General features: G+C 46.1%; 1 protein-coding gene across 3 annotated transcripts; it reads right to left on the reverse strand.

Annotated features, from left to right (window-relative positions):
• Positions 1 to 583: 583 nt before the first annotated feature.
• Positions 584 to 3,193, reverse strand: Tnfrsf18 (TNF receptor superfamily member 18). Of its 3 annotated transcripts, XM_034503493.2 has the most exons (5): positions 2,972 to 3,193; positions 2,041 to 2,163; positions 1,427 to 1,514; positions 1,063 to 1,265; positions 584 to 995 (listed from the first exon to the last, which is right to left on the reverse strand). In XM_034503493.2, the coding sequence occupies exons 1-5, from the start codon at positions 3,174 to 3,176 to the stop codon at positions 871 to 873; spliced, it is 744 nt and encodes a 247-aa protein (XP_034359384.1). In that variant the 5' UTR covers positions 3,177 to 3,193; the 3' UTR covers positions 584 to 870. The 3 variants fall into 3 exon arrangements, with proteins under 3 accessions (XP_034359384.1, XP_076789599.1, XP_034359385.1); XM_076933484.1 differs by lacking the exon at positions 2,041 to 2,163; XM_034503494.2 differs by lacking the exon at positions 1,063 to 1,265.
• Positions 3,194 to 12,010: the final 8,817 nt, after the last annotated feature.

Raw genomic sequence — 12,010 nt, forward strand, 5'->3', positions numbered from 1 at the left:
AGATTAATCTTGACTTGTGCCACACTACCTCCAAGAGGGGGCTCTGAGGACAGGCCTAAGATGCTTCCTCCCATTAAAATTAAAGCTTTTATTACATTTATTTGAATGTGCATGCAAGCACATGCACATGCATTTGTGTACGTGTGTGTGTGTGCGTGTGTGTGTAGGCTTGTGGGAAGTCAGAGGACAACTTGTTGGCATTAACAGAATCTCCTCCTACCATGGTTCCCAAAGATCAAACTCAGCTCATAAGACTTGGAGACAGGTCAGGCGATGGTGGCACACGCCTTTAATCCCAGCACTTGGGAGGCAGAGGCAGGTGGATTTCTGAGTTCGAGGCCAGCCTGGTCTACAGAGTGAGTTCCAGGACACCCAGGACTACACAGAGAAACCCTGTCTCGAAAATCCAAAAAAATAAAAAATAAAAAGACTTGGAGGCAGGAGCCTTTTCCTGCCAAGATATTTCACTAGCCTGCCCTCTTTGTTTCATACTCTGGAAATGACTGTGGGCATAGGATGACAAGGGATGTCCCTAAATGAAGCCCTGGGCTCCTTGCTTTCCTCTGCCTTAGGACACAGCCACTCAGGTTACTAGACAAGTATTTATTGAAAACCACCTGTACAAGATCTTGTGCTTAAACTTGGTGCTCTTGGAAGGACTAAAGACCCTACTCCAACAGAGCTGTCAAATGAGAGAGGCAGCCATAGGGCCCAATTGTAACTCACCACGACCACACCCACTTCCGCCATTGTCAAGGGGAGCGGGGCCAGGCCCAGGGAAGGATGCAGAGCATGGCCCCTGCTCTTACCAAGGGTATGTCTGGGCAAGTCTTGTAGGCACTGGCTTGGGGCACAGAGGAAGAACAGGCCTCATGGCCACCGGTCCCCCAGACGACACTTTTCCTCTGTCTGTTCCCCACGTTCCTCCTCGGGGAACTGGAAGCTGCAAGCATCCTCAGCTGGTGGCAACTGCACCTCCAGGAGTGGCTGGGTCTCTGTAGTAAAACTATGATAAGCGAGGGGACTGAGAAACATTTTCCCCTTCCCTGGGACACAACTGACCTCGGGGACACATGTGTTGCCTCCTCAGCTGCCATATGTGCAGGCCGAGCTGAACTGTGGTTAGGAAGAGAATGCATGCAGCCATGACCAGGAAGATGACAGTCAAATGGCCATATTGCTCAGTGGGCAGTGGCTCCGGAATGCATACAGCATTGTGGGTCTTGTTCCCAGGGAACATGGTGAGAAATCCAAACTGAGAACAGCTGGGACACAGACACAGACACTGTCAGGATTGGTTACCTAAGCAGCCACATTAGGATAGGACAGCTGTTCTCTGAGTCATTTGGGAGATGAATGGTCACTACAAGGGAGGGATAGGAAAGGCTTGCTCAGAATGGGCCTAGGCTAGTCATCCAGAACTTACTTGGTCCAAAGTCTGCAGTGGCCCTCACGACCTGCGGAGAAGGTGCCCATGGTACAGTCAACACACTGGAAGCCAAACTTAATAATCCCTGTGGATAGACAGAGACTATTAGGGCCACTGAAGTTAACGAGGAAGGAGTAACCAGGTCTAATGTCCATAGGTCTAGGGCTTAGATAAGGAGTATCATGTATGCCTATTCCAGAACTGGCATGATACATTGGTCCCTATGAAGATGGACAGGTTTGGTGGTAATATCTGGCCATAGTCAGAATAATAGTCTAAGAGCAGACCAGCATCTAGGCAGTCCCCCATAGAGAGGTCCCCTGGACCTCTCACAAACAACCCTGAGAAGACTTCAGCACCCTCATTATGATGGAGAATTCCAGGCTAATAAGAAGAAGGGCTTGGGTACCCTGAGACCACTTGACCCACCTATCCCTTCTAGAATCTAGGATGTAGGTCTTTGCCTACCCAAAAGATGTGCCCATGAGAGTTATCTGCAAACACTCTTACATGCCTACACATGCTCACTGGGTATATCAGCTTGGCCCTGGGTCTAACTCATGATTAGCTTGGGGTTGTCTGTGGTTTTCATCAGGTTCCCAGGAACATACCTTGAGACTCCACCCTCTGGCCTGGTTGGCAGGGGTAGTGTATGCAGGTCTTGCACCAAGGGTCTTCACAGTGGTACTCAGGCGTGACACATATGCACCTTTCTTTTAGACACTCCTCCTTGCCTGGGCAAGAATAAGAGCCTCATCCACTAGACAGAGCCTCTTCTCTCTCCAGAGTTTCTACTGGCCCTTCAAGTATTTAGAGCGCTATGCCTCCATTCTCAATCAATCCCAGTGCAAGATCCTTGGTTTTGTCTAGCTTAGTGTTCCATTTCAGATGTCTGACAGCTAGTATTCATATCTCCCACTGCTCTAAAGTTGTGGTTTCGTAAGTTCCATTAGATGTGGGAGTCACCTGGGGCTTCCTATGGGCCTTGGTCCCATGCTGCCCCATTCTCATCCCACATTGCCCCTCAAGGCACTAGAACACCTCATCAGCTGCCTTCACTGTTGTCCATATCTCTATGACAGACATGGAGCTTCAGAGCTGCCCCTTTCTATACCAGAAATGTGGCAAGGTGAAGTGCTAAGATATTTTTCTTTGGTTCACAGACTGCCCTACACCTACAAATGTAAGTCACAGTCAGTGGATAGACCAGAGGAGAATGTTGAGACTCCAACCCAGACAAAGAGTAGCTTTAGTGATAGCTAAGGTTTGATCCACCCAACAGGTCCTGATATGGTCCTCTTTCATCTTGGATCCCAGATCTCTCTTGAGAGGGAAGTCTCCAGCCCCTGTTGCCTTTGTTCCCACATTTCTGATCTTGGACAACCTAGGATAGTTTGCCTCCTTCTCAGAACTCCAGACTCAAGGCTCTAGACTCAGAAGGTTTACCTACCAACTCACATGTGCCCTGTGCCCAGCCTCCTTGTATGAGTGCAGGGAGGGGTGCTGCTGTACATCCTGATCCCACTCTCCTCCCTGCCTTACCTGGAGCACACAGGCTGCAGCAGCGTGTATTGGTGCCAGTTCCATTCTGGACCCTGCCAGGGCCACAGCTAGGTTCCTCAACAACGCTCTGCTGACCTAGGTCTAGCACACAAATCAGTGAGACTCCATACAGCATGGCCCATGCTCCCATAGTGCTTCTCCTGAGTCTTCTGTTGGCTGATTTCAGGAGTTCCCGCTCCAACATGCCTTGTCTCTGCCTCTGCCTCTGCCTCTGTCCCCACCCTTCCTCAGATTGGGCTCCAGGCCAGCTCCACCTCCAACTTCCGGCAGACATCTGTGGTGTTTGAAAAGACCTTCTGTAAAAAGTAGGGCATAGCTATCACCTTTCTGGATATCTCCTAAACCCCTACAAGCCTCTTCCAACTCCAGCATACTCACCCCGGATAGGCTACCAAGGAAAAGGATGCCCATTCACACGTGCTGCTTCCACCTGTGGGCACCCCTTATTGTTGTATAAAACTCCCCTTTCCTCTTCTACCCCAGGAAGTTCCTCTAAGCCTGGGAGACTAGAAGAGCCAGTGAGAGGAGTCCTTTTTGAGAAGGTCATCAAAAACTGGACATTCCTAGCAGGCACATGAAGCCATGGGCAGTAGGGCCTGCCCAGATCCAGCCTAGGCAGTTCTAGCTTGGATCTCTTGACTCTCTGAAGTCACTTTTGTTCACCTCCTCACACAATTTTAGACAACAGGAAAAGAGTCCCTGATACAGGTGAGCCTCATTTTCTTGAATGTGGAAAGCATGGCTCTGACAGACCTTGCCCTTCTCTTCCATTCCCTTTGCCTGGCTAAAAACACTTAGATTACATCCCTAAACTCAGGGTTACCTAGCCACCAAAGTCTTTTCCGTATTTGGCCATTTCTTCCTCCTCAGGCATACTACCAAGGTTCAGCTATCAAAGTATTGAAGTCCAGCAATCAAAAAGCCCCCTTTGGTTCAACTAATTAACAAGCCCAATTAAAATATACCACTGCATCCTAATCCATTCTAATACAGACTTCCCCTTTTTCTCTTTTTAAAAATTACATGTGTAAGGTCATTTGCTGATGTTTCTGTGCCTGAGTCGGAAACCAACCACTTTTAACTTTTCTTCCTTGCTTAATAAAGGGTCTCTCTGGGAAAACAGGTGTTTGTATGTGGTTTTTGCCTAATCTGGGGTCTGAAAGAGAACCTCTACTGTGTTGGAGGTCTCCTAACAGTTTCTTCATGTGGCCACTGACAGGTTCTGGAACCCTGCCTCTATCAGGAAGCCTCTCTGTTGTACTCAGCCTTACTTCCCACGTCTTCCAGCTGAAGCTAAGCACAGGGAAACATGGTGAGGATTTTTGGGAGGACTGGGGGTGAATTTGATCATCTCAGGATATAACTGTGGTGTAACTTTTTTCAAACCTTACTTTTTTTGTTGTTGTTGTTGTTTTTTGTTGTTGTTGTTGTTGTTTTTGTTTTTTGTTTTTTTTTTGTTTTTGTTTTTTGAGACAGGGTTTCTCTGTGTAGCCCTGGCTGTCCTGGCACTCACTTTGTAGACCAGGCTGGCCTCGAACTCAGAAATCCGCCTCCCAAGTGCTGGGATTAAAGGCGTGCGCCACCACCGCCTGGCTCAAACCTTACTTTTAATGATGGTTCTTAAACGCTTTAACTTCCCTTTCAGCCCATCACCCACCAGAGGTAGTGGGAAAGAAAGGATATGGGGGAAGTGGATCTGTTTAGAAAGGTTCTTTGGAGCAACTCCTGTCTGTGTTGCCTGGAAATCAGCAGTTCAGTTCACAGGTCAGCAGCAGCAGTGGCAGCTCAGTCCACTCACAAATACTTCATGGACACACCAGCAGTCCAGTTCAGTAGAGTCAGGTTAGCAGCAGTGGTAACATGACCTAGCAGAGACAGCAAGGCCTTAGCCTTGGCTTGAATTGGCAGGAGGGACTAACAGGAACACCAGAAGTTCTCAACTGTGCCTCTCTCAGGGGAGCAAAGATCATTGAAGTCTTCTTGAGACCCATAAGTGTTGTACTGCTAGCTGTATCAGCAAACCAAGCTGTCTCTCTCCTTCACTCTGTGGAGTCCTATTTTTACTCCCTTCACGTGTCCTCCATGCTTTGCTTCAGCATGTGTCTTGCCTCAGCACATGCATCCCATCAGCCAGCAGAGTCTGAACAAATGCCGTTCAACTACTTAAGGCGGACCAATACATGTGTGTTGTTAGGAAAGAATCCTTCATTACATGTCTTTTCACATGCTGGCTTTAGCAGAACACCCTCTCTCCTGTGTCTGCTTCAGCAAAACATTCCTTCACCAGTCTGCCTTAGCCTTTCACACCTGTGTCCACTTTAACACCATGTTCCTTCAACATGTTTGTCCCAGCAAAACACCATCCAAATGACTTTCCAAAGAACCCTAAGTTTCTACTTCACTGTGGTTGCATCCACAGGTGGGAGGTATGGATACCATTGTGATTGTGATAGGCCCAGGAAACCTGGTCTGACACTCTTTTAGGCTGCAGTTGTAGGAGGCTGAGGAAGTAGGAACATCAAAGTTGCCAGCTAACTGTACAACTTTTGTTCTCTGGTGTCAGGTGTATAAGCCTTGTGAGGGGCAGTCCTGGTCTCTTCAGGATAGGAAGGGGGCTCTGGGTACTCTACTCTAGGCTTACCATAGCAGAACCTCTTTTATTATTTTTTTAAATATTTTTTAAATGTATGTGCATTGGTATTTTGCCTGCATGTATGTCTGTGCAAGGGTGTCAGATCTTGAAGTTACATACAGACAGTTGTGAGCTGCCATGTGAGTACTGGGAATTGAGCCTTAATCCTCTAGAAGAGCAGTCAGTGCTCTTACCCCACTGGGCCATCTCTCCAGCCCTGGAGAACCTCATCTTTGAGAAACTTGTGCAGCTTCTGGCCAAGGAGATGGGTCTGGGAACAAGGGCAGAAGGAAAGCCACATGCTTTGACTCTACATAAAGGTGCAGAGGGCAGTATTGGCTATATTCCTAATCATTTAAAAAAAATCCATGGCACGCTCATTTTGGTAGCACATATACAAAAATTGGGACATTGCAAAGATTAGCACAGCTCCTGTGCAAGGATGACACAAAAAAATCCACGACGCACTATGTTCAGACTTGGGGCTGAACATAGTGATGCACACTTTTAATTACAGCAGAAGGCTGTTGGATTTAGTCTCAGGAGGCAGAGGCAGGTATATTTCTAAGTTCAAGACCAACCTGGTCTATATAGTCAGTTCCAGGACAGCCAAAGTTATAGAGAGAGTTTAATAATAGTAATAATGGGAAAAGCATATTAATAGCAGGAATCTTTCCTAAAATCACGTCCACCACAGCCTTGCTAATGGGGCACACTCGTCGCAGATTATATAATAATCCGAGGCAAGCATTTCAGGATGATCATCTGCTCATTATTAGCTTATCCCATTATGGCTCCCGACATCACCCTGTCTCAAACAAACAAAAAAAACAAACAAAAACCTAAGAGGTCAGCCAGGACCATGTCTTCATAGTATCATTCTAACCCTAGTGAGTGCATGGTACATACATGGTATCCCCTACCAACCCTGATATCCTTACATTGGGGATCCCTGTTCTCTAGGGGAGACATGCAGTGTACTTTGGAGGTGTCCCATTGGAATTTTGGCATTGGTGTTGTGTTCTAGCTCAGCCATGGGCAAAGTCCTTTTGATATAGACTTGCAAGGTAACTCAGATTCCGAAGTATAGGCTGTTAATTAGCTCCATAGAGGTTCCTTCTAGGAGATACAGTGCTCCTGTGCTAACCACAAAAGGACCACAAAGATAAAAAGATACAGGTCCTATACCTGGGGAGATGTTTTCAAGCTGATGACATCAGTAAATGTCAGCACCTACGTCAAACTTCCTGTCCCACCCACTTCTAGGTACCTGCTGCCAGGGACTACTACCAAGAACAAGCAGCTTCCAAAACTGGGTGGTGAACAGAGTGATTTTTATCTGTTCACTGATATCTCCCTTATTTTATGAGAAGCTCCTTGTATTTTCATGTGGTTTGTTTCACAGGACTCTGAATATGTTCCAAGCAGCAGAGAGGGTCCTGACAGTTTGACCCTGTGGGGAATTCCCAGACTGACATGGGGCCTCAGTAAAGGGAGTTTTTAAGATAAGGCGGGGGTATAGAGAATGTACATTGGGACAGCACCAGAATGAAAAGAAAGTAAATCCATTGTTTAGGCATAGACATGGGAAGGGGCCCAGCAGCCCCAAAACGATGCTGCGGGAAGACTGGAGGCCTGTGCTCAGTAAGGAGGAGGCGCAGGTATGACCTGCCTAGTGTGGGGATGAAACCTCTTTCCTACAATCCCTAACCTCCCAAACCCCACAGCATTCTTCTTCCAACCCTCCCCAGCTTCCTGTTGGCCTCCACAGACATGAACTTCCCTATGGGATGGGGGTCCACCTCCAGGCTTAAGGTGTGGTTGTACACAGGCACCCAATGAAGGGCATTTAGTAGTTCAGTGGGTGTTTCCTTTGGTTGGAGGCTGCTGAATGTTGTCAGAGAATATGAAAAAGAAGTGGGAGAAGAACCAGGATCATAGGCAGTTTTGTCCAGTTGCCCCATATGGGTCACAAGTGACTTGGGCTATAAGTAATAGGATGCTCCATCATGCAGAAGTGGTAACTTAAGTTCATCGTGTCTGGCCACAAAGAGATCAAGTAAAAGATGGGAAGAGTGACAAAATGCTGCTGGAACACCAGGCCAGTGGTCTTGGGGTGGCAAGAGGCAGGAAACACCCATCTTTACATCTCCTTATGCTTCCTCTGCCACGTCAAAGTACAGCTGACACAGAGCAGCACACCCCACCCCCTGACCCCCTGTCCAGGAAGTCTAGTGACTTTTTTTGGTTTTTGTTTTGGTGTTTGTGTTTTGAGACAGGGTCTCACTCTGTAGCCCCAGCCAACCTAGAACTCACTATGTGGATAGGGCTGGTCTCCAATTCACAGAGATCCAGCTGCCTCTGTCTTCCCAGTGTTGAGATTTAATGTATGTGCTACCACATTTGGTCAGATAGTGACTCTTTTTTAAAAAATGATTTATTATTAATTTTATGTGCATTGGTGTTGTCTGTGTGTATGTCTGAGGGGCTTGGCTCCTTTGCAGCTTACAGACAGTGGTAAGCTGCCTTGTCTGTTCTGGGAATTGAACCAGGGTCCTCTGGAAGAGCAAGTGCTCTTAATTGCTGAGCCATTTCTCCAGCTCTACATCTAGTTGACCCTTAACATGCACTACATGACACCAATGTTTGCCCTTTTGACTTCTGGTTTCACTTGATCAGGCATAAATGATATTATGGGTTGGCTCTAACACTGTGTTAATTTGATCCCCCAAATCCCATAGGAACCTGCCTCCAGCTCTCCAATTAGGAAATAAAGTTGCCAGTGGCCAATGGCTGGGCAGGGAGACAGAGGTGGGACTTTTAGGATTCTGGGGCAAGAAATGCAGAGGAAAGAGGAAGAGGGGATTTGGCCATGACAAGGGCATGGGAGACAGACCACATCGGGAAGGTACAGGAGGAAGAGATGGCCAAAATGTAGGTTCAAAGGGAAAAGTAGCCCCAGGAGGGCTGCCCAGAGGGTTCAGGGCAGCAAAGATAAAATATAGATTTAGTAAGTATTAGCTTAGGAATATTGGAGGGGAGTTTGTTAGCCATGTGGAGGTTCAGGAGTGACCCAGCCATTAAGGTAGTTAAGGCATAGGTTCTCTCTCTCTCTCTCTCTCTCTCTCTCTCTCTCTCTCTCTCTCTCTCTCTCTGTGTGTGTGTGTGTGTGTGTGTGTGTGTGTGTTTCATTAGTGAATCCCAAACATTTGGGCAGGTGGAGAGGAGTCTCAGTACACAGGAAGCATAGAGCAGATTTAACAATTTACTGCTACAAACTGTAACTTGTTTTCAAATCTTATTTTTAATGATGGTTCTTAAACACTTTAACCTCCCCTTTAGCCCACCATTCACCAGAGGTAGTGGAAAAGAAAGGATATGGGGGAAGTGGACCTGTTTAGAAAGGTTCTTTGGAGCAACTCCTGTCTGTGTTGTCTAGAAATCAGCAGTTCAGTTCACAGGTCAGCAGCCGCAGCTAGATCCACTTGAAAACACTTCATGGATACACTAGCAGTCCGGTTTGGTAGAATTGCCACAGCAAACAGGAATCAGCAGCAGTGGCACGACCTAGCAGAAGGCATGGCATGGCACGACTCAGCAGGAGGGAACTTGAGGGACACCAGGAGAAGTTCTCAGCTGTGAATCTCTCAGTGAAGCAGAAATAAGCAAAGATGCAAGACCCACAAGCGTTACACAGCTAGCTGTACCAGCAAGTCAAGCTCAGCCTCCATCACTGTCCATTGAACTCTATTTATACTCCCTTCAAACATCATGTGTCTTCCATGGGTCTCGCCTCAGCATGTGCGTCTGTCTCAGCTGACATCACTCTGCCAATCAGCCCGAGTCTGCAGAAGAGGCAGAAACTGCAGCACACCACCAGAAGTTTTTTTTTGGTGCATTTCTCTCTATAGGTCCTGGTAAATGGAGCACAACTATGCAATATGAGGTGGACCAATACATGCCTGTCATTAGCAAAGAACCCTTCATCACACATCCTTTCATGTGCTTGCTTTAGCAGAACATCCTTTCTTCTGTGTCTGCTTCAGCTAAACATTCCTTCATGCATCTGTCTTAACCTTTTACCTGTGTCCCCTTCAGCTAAATGTTCCTTCATGTGTTTGTCCCAGCAAAACACCATACAACCGACCTTCCAAAGAACCCTTAAGTTTCTGCTTCACATAACCACTTGGCTATTCCCACGAGCAGCTTGGTACCTTCTATCTTTAACTCACTGAGCTTCAGAGTACCTGTATTTCCTGGACAATACCGCCATTCCCAGATGCTGTTCCTAGAACCCCTTTTCAGTAGAGGAAGCAATGAGATCTGTGTCCTCAGGTCTATTTTACATAAATGTCTGAGTTCATGTCAAAGAACGTATGTTTCTAGAGAATAATGATCTCAGGACAGATGACATTTGACTAAAGTAGCAGCTTTCAGTTTACCAGCACAGCTGGCTGATTGGCTGCTACATGGAGCCATGGCCAGAGATTCAATTTCCAGAGATTCCTAGGGTAGTGCCTAGTCAGTCCCCACGGACTGTAGCTGATCTTTGCTATATTGTGGGTCATTCTTTTTCCCACCCTTTATCCCCCCAGTTTCACTCCCTATTATTAGATAGGGAGAGATAGAGGTCTTTGAATCTAATTTCTTTCTTTCTTTCTTTCTTTCTTTCTTTCTTTCTTTCTTTCTTTCTTTCTTTTTTGATTCTTCTTTGAGCACCACTACTAACCACTACTAACTACTAACTCCCTCCCTGAACAACCACCAACCACCAACCCCGCTTCTCAGGTCTCTAGCATTTATATACCCTCTGAAAAGTTCCCAGAATTCCAAATGTCACACAATCGCAGGAACTATCTGTAGCTGGCAAAACAATGCCAAGAGCACCAGGCACATGACAGTCAGCTGCTGCTGACAGTTCAAAGCAGCCCTACATCCCTACACCCGGGATTAAAACAAAAACACATTCTTACAGTATTTCTGTGCTTTTAAAAGAAATCAGAATTCCAGAATTCTCAAAACTGTTTTGCACTTCCCCACTCATATTTTAAGCCATTAATTGTGCTGTGTGTAGCAGGAAGTTATAAACAGAGACATTTTCAACGAAATAAGTGCTTTTTGAGTCTGTGGCCAAGGTTTTCAAGAGACCTCTCCTGTTCTTTCTACAGGAGCAAATTTGCCTATGATGTAGTGGCTGCTGAGCAACTTGTCACCTGCATCAAACTGCATTTCCCTTTTACTTAGGCTATAATTTTAATTTCTCCTCTAAAATTTCATGAAGAAATTATAATTCCTCGATGCACAATGAATTCTTGGGGAGTTAGCCCACTCCTTCTCAGGATCATCCCCATTATCCCTGAGGCAAAGGGCCATGAACTTCAGTAGTCATTTTATAACATTGAGGTTTTTTGTTTTTTGTTTTCTCTGTGTAGCCCTGGCTGTCCTCGAACTCACTCTGTAGATCAGGCTGGCCTCGAACTCAGAAATCTGCCTGCCTCTGCCTCCCAAGTGCTGGGCACCACCACTGCCCAGCATAGTATTGAGTTTTGAGGAATAGAGTAAGATGTTTGCTTGTGGCCAACACTAGATCCTCAATGCCTGCAGTGCATTAAATATGCAATATCTAGTTTTTAAATCTGCATGTAACTCCTTGGCTGAAAAGGCTTGTACTTTTTATGGTGGGACCTCTAACTAGGCCCCAAAGGCTGTTTCCTGATGGTAGTAAATTACCTTGAATTAACTAGGCCCCAAAGGCTGTTTCCTGATGGTAATAAATTACCTTGAATATCTCTTTTGGACCTACACTTGGCTGGTCCAATGGCAACCCTTGCCACATCGCCTGCACGTCTCTGAATGCCTGTGTCTTCTTTCTGGTTTATATTTAGAAAAACCACTGCCCTTAGAAATGCCTTGTTCACAATTTTGTTGCAAATGACCATATTTCCCACAATTAAAGAACCAGGCATTTTGAGATCCGAGATCTTTAGCAGCCTGTTCACAGCCTCTTTGCAAACCATATTTATTGCAATTGAAACACCAGCATAACCAATATCCATAGGTGTGGCTCTCACCTTTAACGGTCTATAAACTTTTTACATTCAGTATTTACATTACAAACGGCAAGGTTTTTATCAATGCCTGACCTGTGTTAGGGACTGATTACAGCTTTGTTCACAGCTGAGACTAATCTTCATAAACCATCAGTGAAGTTGTCTCCAGAGCCTTGTATAATCTTTGTAAATGAGGTAGATTTTCCCCCCAGGCTCAACTGTGTCCCACACTTTTAAAGCCATTAAGTGACATTGTTCTATAATTCATCAAATCAGAGTACTGCCCTCCACCCAGCAACTGGTCTTTGACTATATTCATTCCCTTCACTCTATTTC

The sequence above is a fragment of the Arvicanthis niloticus genome, chromosome 5, assembly GCF_011762505.2.
Source record: "Arvicanthis niloticus isolate mArvNil1 chromosome 5, mArvNil1.pat.X, whole genome shotgun sequence".
Classification (NCBI taxonomy): domain Eukaryota; kingdom Metazoa; phylum Chordata; class Mammalia; order Rodentia; family Muridae; genus Arvicanthis; species Arvicanthis niloticus.

Excerpts from the sequence above, each read along its gene's own strand:
- Tnfrsf18 (XM_034503493.2), bottom strand. The coding sequence starts at position 3,176 with ATGTTGGAGCGGGAACTCCTGAAATCAGCCAACAGAAGACTCAGGAGA. Across the intron at positions 1,515-2,040 it reads CCAGAGGGTGGAGTCTCAAG|GGATTATTAAGTTTGGCTTC; the intron begins GTATGTTCCTGG and ends GTCTATCCACAG. Across the intron at positions 1,266-1,426 it reads CACTGCAGACTTTGGACCAA|CTGTTCTCAGTTTGGATTTC; the intron begins GTAAGTTCTGGA and ends TCTGTGTCCCAG.